Raw genomic sequence first — 20,479 nt, 5'->3', positions numbered from 1 at the left:
CTCTAGCCCACTTTCCCAGCCCCCTTTATACATAGCCTGCCTTGCTGCTCCTCATGTTTCATCTCCAGTCTTCATGCCTTTGTAATCTGTACTGGCTCTTGTTCCCCAAGCCAGGGATGCCCTCCCTCCCTCCTCACCCTCATCTCGTAAGAGTCCCTAATTTCCTTCAAGGCTCAGCTCAAATACTACCTCCTACATGAGGTTTTTTCTGAAGCCACTGCTACTGTCTTTCCCCTTCCAAAAACATCCCTCGCCCATATTTCCTACATGTGGAATATGCATATTCTGGCTGCTTTGAAGTGGGGACTCATTTCTGCCTTTGTAGCTCCAACACCTAGCAAGTACACAATTAGTGCTTGTTGATTGATTGATGACCGCCTGTCCGGGATGCCGCAGGGGTTCTTACTCTGGATCTGTAATGGATTCAGAGGGTCTGGGGACTTGGGTGGGGAAAATGGACATCTTTATTTTCACTAGTGAGTCCTTCGGAGAGGAATTTGAAAAGGCACCCCTATTTCTGCCAAGGGGTCCACTGGCTTGACGAGCTTGCCAGAAGAGCTAGCTTAGGCCAAAAAAAGGTTAAGAACCTCTGCCACAGAGGGCACCCATAGTGTGGCTGGGAGGTAGAGCACACACGCATTCTCCGACAGTTTCTCACCCGAGTCTCTGATTTTTCTCTGTATAAGATTCAAATCCGTCAGATAAAGGCCCTGAGCAGAGGGCTAGGAGCCAGCATGGCAGGATTCAACTTGGGAAGTCTGGGGCCTCTCCTGTTCTTTTTAATGAACAATTATGAGTCCAGGCGCATAGCACACAGCCCCAGAGTGAGTGCTTGCCCCCTTTGCCCTCGCCTGCATCCTTTGCCCCTGGCTCCAGACCGAGCCCTCCAATGCTAGGGAGAAGAAAGTACTCTGGAATTGTTTGTCTTTTTCCATTTTTGCTTATCTTTTGTTTTGATATCACCTTCATTTAGAAACAGACCCCTCCACACAAGAATAAAGCAGCTAGGAGAAAGAGGCAACTGAGCAATACGAATCAACTGAGCCTGGCAGCACATGCCCATAGTCCCCCACCTCTGCAAAGAAAGAGGGCAGATCCATTTTCTTCTCTAATAGAACATATTCTTAGGACATGTCTAGAGCTGTATCTGTTCTGCCTTCTCCCATACCCAGGCCTAGGTGACGCTTCACATTTCCATGGCCGGGGTTATTGAGGAATTAGGAAAAGGATATGCTGAGTGAAAGATAAATGGTGACAGGGAGAAAACATGAGGGCCAGCAGAGAGGCTGAAGGCTGGATGGTTTTCCCTGCCTCCCCCCTGCTATTTTCCTCCCCTAGCTGACATAAGGTTCTGTGGAGAACCTTGCTGGAGAGTAAATATTAAACAGAGGGAGACTTTCTACTCAGCAGAAACCCGTTGAAGCTTTTGGTCCTGGGAGGCAAATGTAGAATTAAAAGCCAATAAATAAATCTGAGGAGGCTTCCTGGGGCTGTTCCAGGCTTCCCTGGCCTCTGCGGCTTCCCCGGAATCCTGCCCAAGTCTGGCTGAGACTTCTGGAACTACTGCCAGACTGGCTTTTTTGCAGAGCCATGGGGCATATGGTCTTCCCTTTGTGGACACCCACTCTAGAGAGAGGGAGAGAGAAAGAGACTGTGATAATGAGAGAGAAGGGAATGAGGAATGAAGAGGTGAAATCTGGGAGCTTAGCCTCCTCCCCTATCCAGGGGAGATGCAAAGAACTTTAGCGAATCTCTGAGTGGAAAGGGACCTCGAGGCATCTAATCTAGGCCAGCTCCATCCAGGGGCCCTTCTAGCCCATCCCCAAGAAGTGATCATCCAACTTCTGTCTGAAGAGGCCCTTTTGGCCAGCTTTCCTCTCATTCATTGTTAGGAAGTATTTTTCCCTCTCATCAGTTTCTGTCTCTATGCACCTTTCCCCCCAACCCCAGTGCTCCTAGTTCTGCCCTCCTGGGCCAAGCAAAACAAATCTTAATCCATCTTCCCCATGATAGGCCTTCAAATGCTTGAAGATGGCTAGCATTTCTTCCCTTAAGTCTTCTTTTCTTCAGGCCAAACATGCCCAGTTCCATGTTTGTATCTTCAGCTCTTTACCAGACACAAATGGGAGAATTGAAAGAGTCAGGAGGAGAGAGAGGTTTGGCAAGAAATTAATTGCTTAGCTGTGTGGCAGGTTTTGTTGGGGGTGGGGTCTAGAACTGAATTGAAATCGGAATTCTTGCCAGTCACTAATAGGGACCAAATGTTGACCATGGTCATAGTGTTGAACTAATAAAGATCAATGGAAGAAAACCAAGTCATTCCCAGGGCCCACCGGCCCATCTGATTGCCATGATAATGCCCTGCCTGCCAGAGTAGACTTCCTGCTGGACTTTCGAGGTGGGGGCCTTCTAGGAATGTCTGTCTCCTCCTTATCCTCACTTCAGCTAAATTTGCCCAGATGCCAAGATTCTTAATTAGGGCTCTAGAGAGAAAAGGATGGTGCTGAACCCATATTTTTGATTTGTTCCCCTTTCTTTCTGAAACTTCAGCAAGCAAGAAGGTCAAATTCTTTCGCAAAAGGTTGGATGTTCTAACTCGTGAAAAAAAAGGTAGGACCTCCAGTCATTTCCTGTTCTGGGTTGCCATGTTGTGGGAAGATAAGAGGAGTGGGTAATATCGCATGATGTTAATTAAGCATGGGGAGGGAGGAACTTGGGAGTGGGGTGGAGTTGGGATTCTGATGTGAAAATTTCATAGGATAAGGGGTGAGTGGGGGCCTTCGTTCCCCCAGTGCCTCGAACATTGCCTTGTACCCAAGAGGTATATAATGAATTCTTATGGAATAGATTGGCCAGGGTGGGGGAGATAGAGGTCTATAGAACTCAGGACTTGACAATGGCTGCTCTTCTGCCATCACTCCTCTAGGGCAAGTCACAGAATCCTGTATTCCTAAATCAAATAAAGAGAACCCTTTCCAAAACTACATGGGGGACACCATTTCCACACTCCAGATCATCCCTGATAAGTAGACATCCAGCCTCTGCTTGAAGGACTCCATAGAGTGGAGCCAATCATCTCCTTGATCTGTTCACTTCTTAATTATTAATGATTATATCTAGCCTAAATTTTCCTCTCTGAAACTTCCACTTATTGCTCTTAGCCAAACACACCAAACCTGCCCTTCTTCTATATGAGTCCTTCAGGTGCTTGGAGATAACAGCCATGTCCCATCCCTCACTCCAAGTGTTCTCTTCTCCTAGTAAACACCCCCAGTTCCTTCAATTGATCCATAGGTGGTATGGCCTCCTGTCCTTTCATCATCCTTATAACCTTCCTCTGGACATGCTTAGTTGGTTACATGCTGTCCTCAGAACTGAACTTAAAGCTGGAATGCAGCAAATCTGTTCTCCTGGTCTTGGCTGCCATCTTTTTCACATATGAAGAGTGTGAGAGATTTTAACAAATGTTTGTTTAAGAATCTATTTTTATAGGATCACATCATGCTTTAACAATTTCTCTTTATGGACAACCTCACCTTTCCCTTCTCATTAAAACTGATATACTTTGGATTGTCTACATTTCATTTTGTTGGTCTTCCCATTCTTTCCCTCTTGAATTTTAGTCTGTGTTCCTCTTTGAATTCTTTCAAATCAGGCCCCCAAAATCTAAGGTAGTATTTCAGATCATCCGTATTTTACTCCCCTTTCATAAATTCTAAAATTGATTAGATAGGGAATAGAAGAAAGGAGATAGGAAGAACATAGAAGATAGTGGGTAGAGAGAAAGAGTGATAATAGAGGTTAGAAGAGAGAGATAGGCCTAGAAACTTAACCCCCTCCCCCCATTGCCTGGCCCTTTCCACACTTCTGTCTTGAAACTAATATACAGTATTGATTCTAAGACAGAAAGAAGGCAAAAGATAAAAAGTACTCTGCAGGGGTGACTGAACTTATCATTATGGACAAACAAGTGAATGAATTTATCTTCAAGTACAAATTCATCATTGAGTTCCAGCTTGCATCCAAAGTCTATATAACGTGTGTAGCTAGATTGTTAGGGGTAACTCTCTTGGCTACTTTTCTTTATCCCTTATAGAGGATCAAAAGAAGATGGGGTAGAGAGATAGCAAATAGAAGAAAGGGGATAGAAAGAACAGAAGATAGCTCATAGAGAGAGATAGTGGATAGAAGATAGGACCTTACCTGTATAGATGAGGGGTTATCTCTTCTATTTAGCATCTACTCTGGACATCCTCTGTAATGAGCAAACAGCTTTGGTGATCCAGACATCTCTCTGTTGTATGTCCCAGTTGATTTTAATAATCAGAATACTGTTCCAAAGGAGTCATCTCAGGTTTATCTATCAAGAAATCCTGCATGGGATTACCATATTTGCCTGGGAAGCACTCTTTTGCAAGACAACTTTTAAGACTGCATTTTGCTCTACCCAATCAAATGGTTTTTTTTAATAATCAATGAGCAATAATTACAGTGAGATCTTGTATTTGAACCTTTATGTCAAGTATGTAACAGTCAGGATATTGTCTATTGTAAAATATTACTATTTACAAGCCTGCCTTTTCCTTTCTCATATTTTCATGAAGGGTGCCCTTTAGATTAGTCTCCTATAGATTCTACTGAGATAAGAAAGTTGGTTTATGAATTGGTAATTATTAATACCTTCTCATTCACCCTTTTCATATAGTATTAACATCCATAATTTTTCCCATTTGTTTTGTTTTCTTTCCTTTTTTTTCAAATCTTTTGTGGTTTTGGTCTCTTCATTGCGGTGATTGCTTTACTTTGGTTCAACTGCCATAGAAAATGGTGATGGTCCATGCTGATGTCTGTTCCTTTCTCCTTTCTCCATTTATTAGACACCAATAGCTAATGAGATCAGGTAGGAACTGTTTTGGTTGGCCACCATACTCACTTTTCATCTTTACCCTTTTTTTCTCATTTGGCATTGATTTTGCTCTTTACTCTAGCAAGTCAGTGGTCTGAGAAATAGCCCCTAGATCCACAACAAGTGCTTTCAAATCTTATGAGAGAGTCATTTTCACTTTTTGAGACATTTCTCACTAATGGCCTTTTTGTTTTTGAGCGTAAGCACTGCAAGATAAGGTGGCCAGCTCCCCTTTGAAAAGATGTTTCTTCTTGTCTTTAGAAGCATGTTGAAACTACTTTCATTTCTTTCCTTATAGCTTTTGGTTTCATTTAGAGTGAGAATGTCCAATATTGCTATAGTTCAGTTCCTTCAGTGCTTTCAGATTTGTTGGGGATTAACCAAGGAGCTCGAATTTAGAGCACCTTCAGTTAGGGCAATAAATTATCTAAAATGCTGTGATTCTTAGCACCCTCTCTGTCCCCTTTCTACCACTTTGCCACTGTAACTAAAGAAATGTAATGGGCCACAGAAGAACTGAATGCCACTTAGGCTTTGGCTTTGTTTACAGTTTGCCACCTAGTAAAATTTACCCTAATAGAAAAGTTGGCCAATATAGACATTTTGTTGAGCACTCATTTCAGCCAAGGCTCACTCTTAAGTGACCCCTCATGGGGTTTTCTTGGCAAAGATTCTGGAGTGGTTTGCCATTTCCTTCTCCAATTCATTCTATAGATGAGGAACTGAGGCAAACCTGGTTAAATGACTTGCCCAGGGTCACACAGCTAGTGCATGTCTGAGGCCAGAATTGAACTCACAAAGATGAGTCTTTCTGATTCAAGCCCAGAACTCTATCCACTGTGCCATCCAACCGCCCCTTAATTTAAGAGCTGCTGTCAGCTGTTCCTTGAAGAATCCCCTAAATTCCAGGGTAGATGTCTAGTTGACACTCATCAAACAAACTCTAATGGCACTAGAGAAGTTTCAGACAAGGACAACTAAAGTAACTAAAGGGGATCGAGCTATATGTATATGAGCCTGGCCTAAAAAGAAGAGGCTTGATGTCTAAGAGCAGGAAGGTGATCATGATGAGCAAATCAATTTGTTTACCAAGTTGTAGATGCTACATGGGAGGGAGACTCCTAGAAATGTGAAAAGGAAAATTTAGGACAAGACAAAGGCCAACTTTAGAGTACTAATTCTCTCCAGAGGTGATACAAGCTAAAAGGAGAAATAGTTTCACAAGTGGTTGGATCAGTTTGTGGGTTCCAGATCTGTACTGGGAGCCAAGAGACAAGGATTTGAATCTCATAGTCACTGGCTCTTTCTTGGCCCCAGTTTCCTCCTCTGTAAAATAAGAGGGTCATACTGCTTCGATGATCTCTAAATTTCCTTGACCCTGGATCTGTGAATCAATAACCCTTTGAGGGGTAACTGCCAAGTCTTAAGTTCTAGACTACTCTGCAAATTCCCATGTTGAGCAACACCCCTTATCCAAAATTGATGTATTATCGCCCTGCACCTTCCTGTTTTGACCCAATTTAGTTTCTCCAGATAATTCTCAGACCTTTGGGATCCCCCTTTCCCAAGTCATTGCCAACGACTTGGCCAACAAACAGCAGAGGGAAGCCATGAAGGTTCCTCGGAGAGAAGGCCTGGATGTGGAGGCTTCTGTGCTTCGCTTCCTCACTGAGAAGCATCGCCAGTGCATGCAAGGAGAACACTCCCTGCTTGGAGCCCTGATGGAGTACCACCGGGAGCCTCTGACTCCCATCTTTGCGGAGCATCCCCCAAAGCTCCAGAGAAGGGTAAGTTCTAAACCTAGTGTAGTGTGTGGAAGGATCATATGTGCCTTAAAAACCATATCAAATTGGGAGCCTTGATAACAGTTATTTCAGAAAGGGTACTACCCTCACAAGGTTAATGAAGAGGGGCCCAAACTGGTCTCTCTGGCCCTTTCTTGGTGGGAGCAGCAGTAACCTGAGTCCTTGGACACTTGTCCTACAGTGAGCAGTCTTGGATGGCTTAAGGAAGGTGGTTAATTTATCTAAGTGAGTATGGCCAGGAAGTAATCTTGAACTTGCATGCTTTTTCCAGTTTAAAAAATTATTTTTTTTCAAATAAGCATTTAAAAATTAATTTGTTCCCTTATTATCCCCTGCCCTCCCTTTGAGCAAATTAAAAAATAACCCCAAAAAAAGCCCTCAATAACGAGTCTGGGAAACCAAATCCCCACATTGGCCATGTCTGAAAATATATATCTCTTTCTGCATTTTAAGTTCATCACCTCTCTTGTCAGGAGGTGAGTGGCATGTTTCATGTTCATTCCTTTGGACTCGTGGTTCATCATTGTGTTGGTTGGAGTTCTAGTCTTTCAAAGTTGCTTTTATCTGTGATGTTATCATTGTATAGATTGTTCTCCTAGTTCGGCTCACTTTGCTTTGCATCAATTCATAAAAGTCTTCTCAACTTCCTCTGAAATTGTTCATTTCACCAGTTTTATGGCACAATAATATTCCATTGCATTAATACATCACAATTGTTTAGCCATTCCCCAACAGGACATCCCTTCAGTTACCAATTTTTAGCTACTCCAAAAAGAGCTACAATTAATATTTTTGTTTGTATAGGTCTTTTTCCTCTTTCTTTGATCTCCTGTGGTCATTGACCTAGTAGTGGAATATCTGGATCAAAGGCTATGCACAATTTGGTGACTTTCTGTGCATAGTTCTAAATTGCTTTCCAGAATGGCTGGACCAATTCACAGCTCCACCAATTATGCACTAGTTGTTTTCCCATAGCCCTTTCAACATTTGTCATTGTCCTCTTGTTCTCTTTGGCAGTCTGATGTGTGTGAGGTGGAATTTTTCTCTAATTGTGCATGGCTTTCCTGTTACACATTTCATGCTTCTTGGTTGTCTTGGCAGTTTCCACAAGAGTCCCAGTAGGGACAGGGTGGGGAGGAGAACAGACTTAGAGTCCTCACTGTCCAATCCCTCCCTAGAGTCTCCCCATTTTTCTGCAGGGGGGCTTGTCTGTTGACTGCATTTTCGATTTGGATCAAGGCAACTCCCGCCTATTGGAGGCCCTGCAGCTATCCTTCCCTGCCAATCGGGAGGGTGTAAAGCTCATGGGCAATGAGGAGAAGTTGGGGCTCAACCCTATTTTCCGACAGGTCCCCGTTATTGTGGACAAGTGCTGTGAGCACATCGAGGAGCATGGTAAGGATGTGAGGGAGAGAGGGAAGGAGGGGGTTTGAAGTAGGGTGGGGAAAATAGACAGTAGAATGGCTTCAGCAATGTCTAGTCATACCATCTTTAGCTAATGATCACCCTGCATCCAAGCAGCATTAGCACAAAAAGAAAAGGGGAGAAAATCTGGGGAAGAAGAATTTAGGATAGCTCAGTTTGATGAGAGGCAACAGTTCCTACCCTTATAGAGTTGGGAAGTCCTCAGAGGCCAATTAGTCCGAGCCTAACATGAACAAGAATCCCATACTGTCCACAACACACTCATCAAGTGGTTATCTAGTCTTTACTTTAAGCCTGCCAGAGTCAGAGAATTTTCTACCTCCATCTTACTCACTGTTAGAGAGATATGGAGATACAAGTGAAGAATTTCAGTGTCACTCTACTGGGCTCTAGTCATAATTTGCATCAAAATAACCCATGGATGAGAGAAGGAACCCTTGTCTTGGTAGTGGACAGTAGGTAGCAGAAGGCGGGGAGTAGGCTGGCACTCAGGGCTAGTTTTGTTCCATGTCTTGTCTAATTATTCTTTCAGGCCTGAAGACCCTGGGGATTTTCCGCGTTGGAAGCTCTAAGAAGAGAGTGAAGGAGGTAGAGACATTTACATGACCAATTTCTGGAGATACCGAGACAAAACCTGAAAAATATGAGGGTGGGGTCTAGGGACCAGTCCGGGGGTCCCCCAGGAACAGTCAAGATGTGCTCCCCCTGGGGACCTACCCAGTTGGCTCTTTCCCCTAAGATGCTCTTCTTGGTGAACTGACTTCCATGTCCTGAAGCAACAGGGAGAGGCAAAGAGAAAAAATAACAAAACAGCATTAGAAACCAGAGAATACAAGTGAATGAACTTGGAAAATGTCAGGAGAAAGGACCAGGAGGGGGTAGTTAGAATTATTGGGACAAATGCTAGGTAATGGAGCCTGTTCTCCATGTTTTTGGAAGAAAGATTTTCACTGAACAGGAATGAGGAAATCAATTTTTCTACTTATGTTCTCCATCACTTGGTGAGACAATGGAGTTCTGTCCTATGCTTTGAGGTCTGGGCAGCAGGAGATAAAGGGAAGTGTTAAACATAGTCCTTTCTCTTATTATTTATTTCTGCCATTCTGAGAGAGACCGCATAGAATAGTGGATATGGTGCTGGATATGGAGTCAGGAAGACCTGGCTTCAAATCCTGCCTCTGACATTAGCTGTGGGACTTCAATTCACTGGGCCTCATTGTTGAGGTTGGATTCAGTGACCTTTAAGGTCCCCTCCAGATCTAAATCTAAGTAAGAGCTTCTTAGGTGAGAGCTTCTAATCTGATGGGAGAAATTACTCACAGAGGGATCCTGGTAGTATGAGGGAGAAATGGCCCTTCCCAGTTTTTTTTGTGGGGGGAGATGAGATAGAGAATGGGCCCAGTGGGAATTGGGAGGGAACAATGCCATGGGGCCCATGAGGGAAGGGATGGAGGGGGCAGAGGGGCACCCAGGAAATGGAGGTGAAGAGAAAGTGTGGGCTTCATGCTGTATGGATGCACCTTATGTGTCTGATGAGTTCTTTGAGCTTAATTGAACAAGTCCCCTTGCTGGAGCACCTCTGAACACCTCTAATGAAATGTGCCTGCTTTGTTCCTATTTCTTATCACATCTGCCTCTTCCAGTCACTGCTCGGGTCCTTGTCTCATCTCGTCTCGTCTCCTTTTCTAAACTAGAAGCTCTCTGAGGGCAGAGATCATGTGTTAGGAATCTTTGTGTCCCCCACAGTTCCGCAGCACAGCAGTTATGTATTATATACCAGGCACTGGAGATGCAAAGACAAAAAAAGGGTTACCTAGAACATGAAATACATGACCAGAGTTTCAGTTCTGCCACACTCACCCATTTACTATCCCAGTTTTGCAGATGAACACACTGATTCTAAGAGAGGCCTAGGTCACATAGCTCGTAAGTGGGGGAGCCAAGACTAGAACCCTCAAGTCTCCTAACAGGCCTGAGATTTTCCTACTATACCAGGCTGCCTCGAGCTAAAAGGATTTCTGAATTTGGCATTAGTTGGAGCACTTGAAGCTTTGTAAATCACCTTGTTCACAGCCACCTTCTGCGATCAGCATTGTAAAGATTGTTGGCCCCATTTTATAGATGAGGAAATTCTGAGCCAGAGAAGGGAAGGGACTTACCCAAGATCAAATGTGGGCCAAGTCTATCCCAGCTCTCCTGGCTGCACTTGAGTGTTTCTTTTTTCACTGTAGGTCTCTAGCAGGCTGTCTGGAAAGGCGCTTTGCCGCAGGGAGGCCTTCCCAGAGCCCCTCAAACTGCTCTGCCTACCCAGAAGACTGAAAGGAGGGAACCACGGTAGAGGGGGAGGGAAAAGCATCAGGGCAGGTGCCTTAGTCTTCCCCCTCTTCTTCCTTTCAGCTTCGTGAAGAGTTTGACCAAGGCGTGGAGGTTCTGCTGGATGAGACCCAGAGCGTTCATGATGTGGCAGCACTGCTTAAGGAGTTTTTGCGGGATCTGAGTGAGCCCCTGGTGCCCCGGGAGTTCTACCAAGTTTTTCTTCGAGCTGCCAGTGAGTCAGTTCTTAACATCTCCCCACCCTTGAGCTCCCCAGGGTCAAAGAGCTTTGAGATAGAATCCACATGGGATGAATGGCAAAGCAGGGGGTTCACACTTGGGAAGGACTTGCTTGATCCATAGAGAGGGGACAGCCACTCTTGTAGGACAGAGGAAAGGAGTCCATGGTGGGCCCCCTCCAGAATCTTTCCGTGTAGGCATAATGGACTTTGCTTAGGTCTCAGGCAGCTGCCAAGCCACATTTCCTAATGGCCAAAGATGGCTCAGTCTCATGCTCAGTCTCTTTCTCCCCAGGCCTGCCTAACACTGAGAGAAAGGCTGTTTTGCAGCTGCTGATTTTCCTTCTGCCCCCATGCAACTGTGATACTCTGTACCGTATCCTGCAGTTCCTGGATAAAGTGTCCAAGCATTCTGAAGACACCATTGGACCTAAGGGCCAGATGGTAAAAGGGCAAGGCAGAGGGCTGGGCGAGGTGATGCTGTCCCTGAGCATAGGTGTGCCGAGGATCTGTGTGTGTGTGTGTGTGTGTGTGTGTGTGTGTGTGTGTGTGTGTGTGTGTGTGTGTGTGTGTGTGACAGAAAGGGAGTGAGTTGGGGTGGGAATGGATGTGGACATGTCTTATACTGTACCATAACTGTCTCAGGGAAGACTTTAGGAAAGAGGCAGGCCTTGAACAAGTACTCTAGAGGATGGGCGAGATTTAGGCAGGTAGACGGATACTTTAGGCAGGATGGTGGGAGAACTTCACCCAGCCAGTAAGTGCAAAGAGGCTCAATTAATACCAAGATCTTTTGACTCTAAATCAACAGGGTGGCACGTGTGAGGAATGAAGAGGAGACTGATCTGATTGGATCAGAGGATAGCTACCAAAGCAGTGACCAGAATGTTGGACATGTCACTCTTCTTCCTCACTTCACTTCTCATGTTTCCTGCTCATTGTTCATTTTCCTCTCTAGATTTCTGGCAACAGGATGACCACCTCCAATTTGGCTATGATTTTTGGACCCAACCTCCTGCAGAAGGAGAAAATGCACGAGAAGGACACTAAAGTTCTGGGGATGGAGGAAAGCACAGCCATGATCACTGTGCTCCAGACACTGATTGAGAATTTCCAGGCCCTTTACATGGTAGGAGAAGAAGCCCAAATACTCCATTCCTATTCAGCATAGGAGGGTAGGAAGACTTTCTAGGCCCCAAACTCTCTAAAATGGCTCTAGTGATTATTAGCCCTTGTCAACTATGATCTTCCCTGCCCACCATGGTAATGACTATTGATAGTATTTGGTATTCCACTGTCTTGGAACACCAAGTAAAAGAATTTCAAGGATTCTCTAACCATAAAAGCAGAGGAGGCCTGGAGACAGTCCTGGGTGGAAAAGATGGTCAGTAGGGGACCTAGAGGAATTTCAGTGAGGCAGAACCCACTACTTCTAAGACAACCTTTCTTGACTTTGGGTGGTCCATTGAGGTGCCAATTCCTCTCCTAGGTGCCCCCTGATGTGCAGAGCGAGGTTCTCCTCAGCCTGTGGCACACCGACCCTGAGGTCATTGAATATCTTCTGCGCCAAAAATTCAAGGCACCCCTGCCCTTGGCAGTACCTGAGACATCAGCTTCTGATAGCGAATCCACTTCTGCCTCTGAATGTGTCTCTGCATCTGCATCGATCTCCGGCTCTGCCCTTGAATCTGCCACATCCTCCATTGCTACCTCGTGAGTGGCTCAGGAGAAAGGTTGATCATCTTAGGCTGGGCTGGACTCTTTGGTTTGCTTAAGCCAATTCCAACAAGGGGAAGTGAGGAGAGGCAGGGAAAAAAAGAAGAGGGATTACACCAAACTGTATTCAGTGACACTCTCCTTCATTCATTGATCCACTGAGTAAATGTTTATGCTGATTTTTAAAAAAATGCAAAGCAGTGTTTATATGGAGGGGAGGGGATATAATTTCCATTTTAAAATCCAGTAGGAGAATATATCTAAATAACCCCAAAATAGAGAATTTGTGGCTCTTCCTGGTTCCCCAAAGAAAGTGATTCTGTCTAAATCTACTTTTCCTTCTTCCCCCCAAATAAATCTATTATTCTTCTACTTGAATACAGATAATGAAAAAAATAGATCAAAGACCTTGGAATAACTTGCCCTTTCCAATTTCAGGGCTGTGGAAAGTGGTGCCCAAGGTGGTGCCCAAGGCGGTGCCCAAGGTGGTGCCCAAGGTGGCGCACCCAAAGAAATTGAGGAGCCTGTGGCAAGTACTAGCAAGGCAAGTACCAGCAAGGCAGCAGTGGCATCATCAGCAGCAGCAGCCCAGGGTCCCACTCTTTTCCCACCCTTCTCTTTTCTGAGGCTCCCTGGTGTTGCTGAAAAGGAAGCCGAGAAGACCTCCAAAACAATCTTTTGTCTGCGTCCTTTCAAGTCTGGCCATGGATCTCGGGCCTCTGACACTGCCTCCTCTAGCCGTGGTGAGTCCACAGTTTAGCAGTATGTTTCAGGGGATGCATTGGGCAGGGGCCCTCACGACTTGCCCCACCCCAGAGGTCCCTGCCAGCCACTGCCAGTCCTGATACACAGCTCCATTCCAGCCCTGGGCTCTGGTTCTTAAGGAAAATAGAAAGGATTATACAATAATTGTTAATCATTGTTCATATTTTTCAGGAGCCTGTATGAGGCTGTTCATGTCCCATAGCCAGCGCCAGATGGCACGTTCTCTGGAAGATTTTATTGAAGAGCAGGCTGAGGCCAAATTGGATGAAGCTGAAGGCAAGGGCAAAGGCAAGGGCAAGGGCAAAGGCAAGGGCAAGGGCAAGGGCAAGGCCCCCGCAAAATCCTCTGAGAAGCGGGCCAAGTCCCCCGCCTCCGATGACACCGACTCCGAGCCCCGCCCCGGCTGCAGCTGGTTCCAGGCCTAAACAGATTCAGTCCTAAACAGACCCCGTCCTAAATGGACACACATCTATTGCTCCCTCTGCAATTTAAGCTCCCTCCTTCCCCTTAACTCCCTTACAATGTGCTGGGCAGGATCTGACAGGTACCAACCTCTATGGAAGCATGAGAGATCTACATGGGTGAGAAATGTGAAGGCTGAAGCCACAGAGGCCACCAGTCATAACTGATCTAGGCTTCTGTGGGGAAGAGGAGAGGTTCCCATGAGATCTCATACCTGGAGACCCCTCTGGACCAGTATTTCCAAAATGTTTCTGTCCTCACCAGGGGGGATGGCCCGGGTCTTCATCTGTTCTGACAAGTTTCACACAAGCCGATGACCCAGAAACATTCCCACCTTCTTTGGTGCTGTTCTCTACTTGAGAACCTCAGGGGAGAGGGACCAAATCTTGAGGAGACTATACATAGGATGTGAAGGTAGAAAGGGACTTTAATGATCACTTAGTCTTCCTCCATAAAACAAGGTGGTTGACCAGTGATCTTTGCTGTCTCTTCCAGCCCTCATTCTTATGAGCCCAATTCTCCCGATTCCAAACCCAATATGGAAGAACCAGGTGTCCCAGACACCTTGCCCCTCACTTTACTTTTAGCAGACCTGTTACCCAAGCACAACTCTTTCCCTATTGATGTATCTTTTGATGTAAAAACTCCTTTTAAGGAAACTGCCCAAACCCCAGCTGCTTTTCTCTTGTGGATGCATGCTACTTATGTATGCTATCCCCAACTCCAGCTATTCCCCGCAGAGAAGTTAGTAGGGGCCTTCCCAAGCCCCATGTGGAACTGGAATCTGGAAAGCTGAGAAACTGAAAGAGATAAACATATTAGCTCATAGCCTCCTCCGGACTCTTCTACAATACAGTCAGACCACTAGCCGCCCCAGACGGCCCTTTCCATCATGGTGCAGTCTGCTCAGGTCTCATCACCAGAAAACCTCACTCAGACACTCTTACTCATACACCGGAGAATGGTTAACAACTGCAGAGGGTACCAGAAAAAACAGTTGAAGATACTTTCGCGTGTAGAATGAGTTGTTTGCAGATATCCTAGATAGGCTTACGTAGGTATATTACATATGCAGTGCTCACCTCTACCGTTATTGTGTCTTCACTATGCAGGGTTTCAGAATTCGCTGGCTATGAGCTGGTTTGTAGGATTGAGCATTTCATCCGACAGTTAAACACTATGGATGGCTATGAGCCACTATGTTATATCACATGAGCAGTATAGTCTTTATTGTTTGAAAGCACTTGAAAATGCATGATACTGATGGATAGAGGATGCTGGGGGGATAGAACTTTAACTATAAACTTTTTCTGTGGTGTGTTGTAATAAACAGTGTGGTTTAAGCATCAAAATGTTGTCATTGGCTTTGATTTTCAAAGTATACAGTAGTTCATTGGAGGGGCAGGAAACATTGAACTGTCATTGGTGCTTTGTGGGGAGGGGAACAGAGGTCCTACCTATGAAATTAGAGTTCTCTAGAAGAACTAGAGGACATCAGGCAAGAGTGGAGAGGCCTGCATTTCCATTTGATGCCAGGTCACTAGGCAGAGCTTCCAGGGGTTCAGGATAGATTATATTGACCCACTATTGACCATTTTCCCTACATATAAGTGGCCAGGAAAGGTAGCAGGCTACTACTGGACATATATCCATTGCGCTTACTGGGTGGGGGTGGTCCTCTTACAAAGTGGAAACATTGGGATATATTGAAAAGAACACTGGTAAATCTAATGAAAAATAAGAAAGAAGTAAAAAAGATGAATAAAAATCTTGGATAAGTTATACATGATATATACGGAGAGAAGTGAACAGGAATAGAAAAGAATATACCTTTGTCAGTGGTATATTGTACCATTAGAAAAACTGACCATTACAAACAAAACCAATGCAACCAAAATTAAAAGGAAAGCAACAAACTGGGAGGACATTTTTATAACAAAACTCTCTGACAAAGGTTTAATTTCCCAAATATATAAGGAACTAAGTCAAATTTACAAAAAATCAAGCCATTCCCCAATAGACAAATCAAAATCATCAACAAGCACATGAAAAAGTGTTCTAAATCCTTCCTGATTAAAGAAGTGCAAATTAAAACAACTCTGAGGTAGCACCTTACACCTAGCAGACTGGCCAATATGGCAGCAAAGTAAAGTGATAAATGTTGGAGGGGAGGTGGCAAAATTGGGACACTAATACACTGCTGGTGGAATTGTGAATTGGTCCAACCATTCTGGATGGCAATTTGGAACTATGCTCAAAGGACTTTAAAAGAATGCCTACCCTTTGACCCAGCCATACCACTGCTGGGTTTGTACCCCAAAGAGATAATAAGGAAAAAAAACTTGTACAAAAAATATTTATAGCTGAGCTCTTTGTGGTAGCAAAAAATTGGAAAATGAGGGGGTGCCAATTGATTGGGGAATGGCTGAACACATTGTGGTATCTGTTGGTGATGGAATACTATTGTGCTCAAAGGAATAATAAAGTGGAGGAATTCCACGTGAACTGGAAAGACCTCCAGGAATGGATGCAGAGTGAAAGGAGCAGAACCAGGAGAACATTATACACTGAGACTGATACATTATGGCTCAATAGAATGTAATGGACTTTTCTACTAGCAGCAATGCTACACATATAACCCAGTGGAATTGCTTGTCAGATTTGGGAGGTGGGGAAGAAAGAGCGGGGGTGAGGGGATCATGAATCATGTAACCATGAAAAAACATTCTAAATTAAAAAAAAGAAATTAAAAAGACTTGCCATAGTTAAATGCATCCTTCTCATACACAAAATTATATTTAATAAGGGGCCATGGGATTAATTAGAGACTAAATAATCTAATCTTAAAGAATGAGTGGGTTAAAGAACAAATTATCAAAACAATAAATAATTTTGTTAAAGAGATAATATACTACAACCTATGGGATGCAACAAAAGCAGTAATCAGAGGAAATTTTTGTCTCTAAATGTTTATATCAATAGAGGTCACTCACCTAGTCCAATATCATCATTTCACACATGAGAAAACTGAAGCCCAGAGAGATGAAATAACCACATAGGCCATACGTGGTCATGTTCAAATTCCAAATCAGGTCCTTCTGGCTCTAAGCTTATTACTCCTTGGAGACCCATGACCTGTGAGGATCCCTTCCAGCACTAAACCTATGATCCCATGGACCTATGACTTAGAGGATAGACTTTGAGGACTTGTCCATAAATGACAGCCATATAGCCTTTCACTGGACCACACCTAGAGCCATTTCAACTTCAAAGGACCTGCCCCACCTTCTGCTTAATAAACAAGACAGTTGAGTATCAGAGTAGGAGATTTTTCTATCCTCAAATCAAACTATTAAAACAAGTAAACATAATAACATGCAAATAAGAAAACTCTTTGAGAGCATACTTTATTCTTTCCTTACCTGAAATGGACCACAACTTAGTCTATCCCCTCAACTTTCTAATACTAATGGAAGTTATAATGCTCTTTCAATGACTCACTCCAATTTTTTAATATGGAGTCACAACTTTCCTAGGGTGGACATGGAACTCTTCGTTCCGCAGATAAATCCTCCTACTTTCCTTAGGTGGCCATCATCCATTCTATTAACTGAAAAATATTAAGCACCTGCATTTTATAAGGAATTGAGTAGAGCATACGAAGAATAAGATAGCTCCTGTTCTCACAGAATTCATTGTTGAGTAGCTTTCTCTCTAAGAGTTGCTCTTTTCTACCATGTAGCAGACCCAAAGGAAAGAGAAAACAGTCCTATGAGACCTCTATACATTGCTGCTGCTGTTCCTGCTAATCATGATGACTGATGTCTGTAGTACTCCAAGGTTGACAGAGGGCTTTCCTGACAATGCCCCTGTTAGGGAAGGAAGCATTATTATAGCCATTTGACAGATAAAGAAACGTAGAATCAGAGAGGTTAAGTGTTTCTCCAGGTTTATGTAGTAGTGTCAGAACTGAGAGCCCAACCAAGTCTACTAAACACCAAATCCAATATTCTTTCCACTACACTATGCTCTCCCTCAAACCAAAAGCAGTAACCCCCCCCCAAGTGTCTTGCTTCTAATCCTGTGTTGAGTTCCATTGTTCTCTAATTCTCTGTGCCCTATCTCAGGCATATCCTTGATGGTGTGGCAAGGTTTGTGGTTGCTGTGGCTCCTGCTAATGTTTTTCCTCAGAGGTGAAAACAGACTCAGTGTCAATAGAAAAGAGAAAGATCAGATAAATTAGTTGGGCATGCAATTAAAAAAAACTAGAAAAAGAATAAATTTTAAATCCCCAATTAAACACTGAATTGGAAATTCTGAAAGTCAATGGAGAAATTAATAAAAGTGAAAGTAAGAAAACCATAAGTAAAAGCAGGATCTGGTTTTATGAAAAATAAAAAATAAAACAGACCATTGGTCAAGTAGACTTTCAAAAGAAGAAAACCAAATTATCACTATAAAAACGAAAAAGGGGAATTTAACACCAATGAAGAAGAAATTAAACCAATTAATAGGAGTTATTTTGCCCAACTTTATAAAATCTGACAACCTAAGAAAAATGGATGAATATTTACAAAAATATAAATTGCCCAGATTAACAAGAGGAAATAGAATACTTAAATAATCCCATCTCAGAAAAGGAAATTGAACACACCCTTGATGAACTCTGTAAGAAAAAATCCCCAGGACCAGATGAATTCACAAGTGAATTTGACTAAACATTTCAAGAACAATTGATTCAATCTCATATAAACTATTTGGGAAAATAGGTGAAGAAGGAGACCTGCCGAATTCCTTTTATGAAACAAATATGGTGCTGATCCCTAAGCCAGGAAGAGCACAAACAGAAAAAAAAACTATAGAACAATTTCCCTGATGAATGTTGATACTCATAGATAGAACATTTTTTTAAATAAAATACTAGCAAGGATATTAGAACAATATATCATCGAGATCATACAAGGTAACCAAGTGGAATTTATACCAGAAGTGCAGGGCTGGTTCAATATTAAGAACTATCAGCATAACTGACCATATTGATAATAAAACCAACAGAAATTATATTATATCAAGAGATGTAGAAAAAACTTTTGACAAAATACAACACCCATTCTTATTAAAAACACTAGAAAACATAGGAATAAGAGAGCTTTCCTTAAAATAATAAGTAGGCAGTATCTATAAGGAGGATAATAGAGAAAGCTGTCCAATAAGAAGAGAGGTGAAGCAAGGATGCCCATTATCACCACTATGATTCAATATTGTACCAGAAATGCTAGCTGTAGCAATTAAAGAAGAAATTAAAGGAATTAGAATAGGCAATGAGAAAACAAAACTATCACTCCTTGTACATAATATGAGGATATACTTGAAGAATGCTAGGGGATCAACTAAGAAACTAATGGAAATAACTAATAACTTCAGTCAAGCTGCAGTATATAAAATAAACCCACAAAAATCATCAGCACTTTGATATATTACCAACAAAGTCTAGCAGCAATAGGATGAGAAATTTTATTTAAATTACCATAGACAATATAAAATTTCTAGTTGTCTATCTGCCAAGATAAACCCAGAAACTATATAAACTCAATTACAAAAATGCTTTTCACACAAATAAAGTCAGATCTTAGCAATTATAAACATGGCAACTGTTCATGGGTAGGCTGAACCAATAGAAGAAAAATGATAATTCTACCTAAATTAATTTACGTAGTGCCATACCAATTGAACTAACAAAAATTATTTCATAGAGCTAGAAAAAGAATAACAATATTCATCTAGAAGAACAAAAGGTCAATATTAGTAGGAAAATTAATGTGGGTATTTGACTTAACTGAAACCTGGAAAGCAGTATGGCAGAAACTAGGTATGGGCCAAAACTTCACATAGTATATACCAAGTTAAAGACATAAAGGATGACATAAGCAAATTAGGGAAGCACAGAATAGTTTACCTCTCAGTTCTATGGATGAGGAAAGAATTTATGAACAAACTAGACAGAGAACTTTACAAGATATAAAATGAACAATTATAATTATGGTAAATTTCAAAAGTTTTGTACAAATAAGGCCAATGCATCAAGATTAGAAGGAAAGCAGAAAGCTAGGGGAAATTTTTACAGCAAGTTCTCTCTGATAAAGGCCTCATTTCTCAAAGATATAGATAAATGAGTCAAATGTATAAGACTACGAGTCATTCCCCAATTGTTAAATAGTCAAAGGATATGAAAAGACAATTTTCAGAAGAAAGGAAAGCTATATAGGAAAATGTTTTAATTCAACATTTATTAGAGAAATGAAAATCAAAACAACTCTGAGGTACCACCTCACATCTACCAGATTGATTATGATGGAAAAGGAAAATGATAAACGGGGGGGGTGCGTGGGAAAATTGGGACATTAACACACTGTTGGTGGAGTTGTGAACTCACCAACCCATTCTGAAAGGCAATCAGGCTTGGCTCTCTATCCACTGAACCACCTACCTGCCCTGAAAATATGTTTTGCATAATGGCACAAGAATAGCCTAGATCAAATTGCTTACTATCTTAGAGAGAGAATTTGGAACTGAGAAAATTGTTTTTCTTTGTAATTAAGAAAAAATGATATTAAAAAAAGATCCCAGAGTCACCTCTACACAAATATGTGGTAATAGAAGAAGATCATGGGATCTTAGACTTAGGCCTGGAATGAACCTTAAGGGGCTACCTTTTCATTTTACAGAGAAGGAAACTAAGGCCCACATCAGGTATTAATAATAATAATGCCTAACATTTATATAAGATTTTAAGGTATGCAAAAAGCTTTACTTATCTAACAATCGTATGAGGCAGGTGCTACTCTTAT

General features: G+C 42.6%; 1 protein-coding gene across 2 annotated transcripts in view; it reads left to right on the top strand.

Moving 5' to 3' along the window:
- Window positions 1–14,983, top strand: part of ARHGAP36 (Rho GTPase activating protein 36) — a 32,036-nt gene extending 17,053 nt beyond the window's left edge. Inside the window, exons 4-13 of one of the 2 annotated variants that reach the window (XM_056809175.1) lie at window positions 2,551–2,610; window positions 6,440–6,693; window positions 8,061–8,106; window positions 8,669–8,724; window positions 10,534–10,684; window positions 10,984–11,132; window positions 11,647–11,817; window positions 12,178–12,401; window positions 12,843–13,147; window positions 13,341–14,983. In XM_056809175.1, the coding sequence (XP_056665153.1) occupies window positions 2,551–2,610; window positions 6,440–6,693; window positions 8,061–8,106; window positions 8,669–8,724; window positions 10,534–10,684; window positions 10,984–11,132; window positions 11,647–11,817; window positions 12,178–12,401; window positions 12,843–13,147; window positions 13,341–13,594 (1,670 nt within the window). In that variant the 3' untranslated portion in view covers window positions 13,595–14,983. Of the gene's footprint in view, window positions 1–2,550; window positions 2,611–6,430; window positions 6,694–8,060; window positions 8,107–8,668; window positions 8,725–10,533; window positions 10,685–10,983; window positions 11,133–11,646; window positions 11,818–12,177; window positions 12,402–12,842; window positions 13,148–13,340 lie in introns of both variants that reach the window. The other variant, XM_056809174.1, reaches the window with a different exon arrangement.
- The last annotated feature ends 5,496 nt before the right edge of the window (window positions 14,984–20,479 follow it).

This window comes from Monodelphis domestica, chromosome X (assembly GCF_027887165.1).
Source record: "Monodelphis domestica isolate mMonDom1 chromosome X, mMonDom1.pri, whole genome shotgun sequence".
NCBI lineage: Eukaryota > Metazoa > Chordata > Mammalia > Didelphimorphia > Didelphidae > Monodelphis > Monodelphis domestica.
Note: the sequence above shows the minus strand (reverse complement) of the source record. Positions and strands in the feature narration are given on the sequence as shown.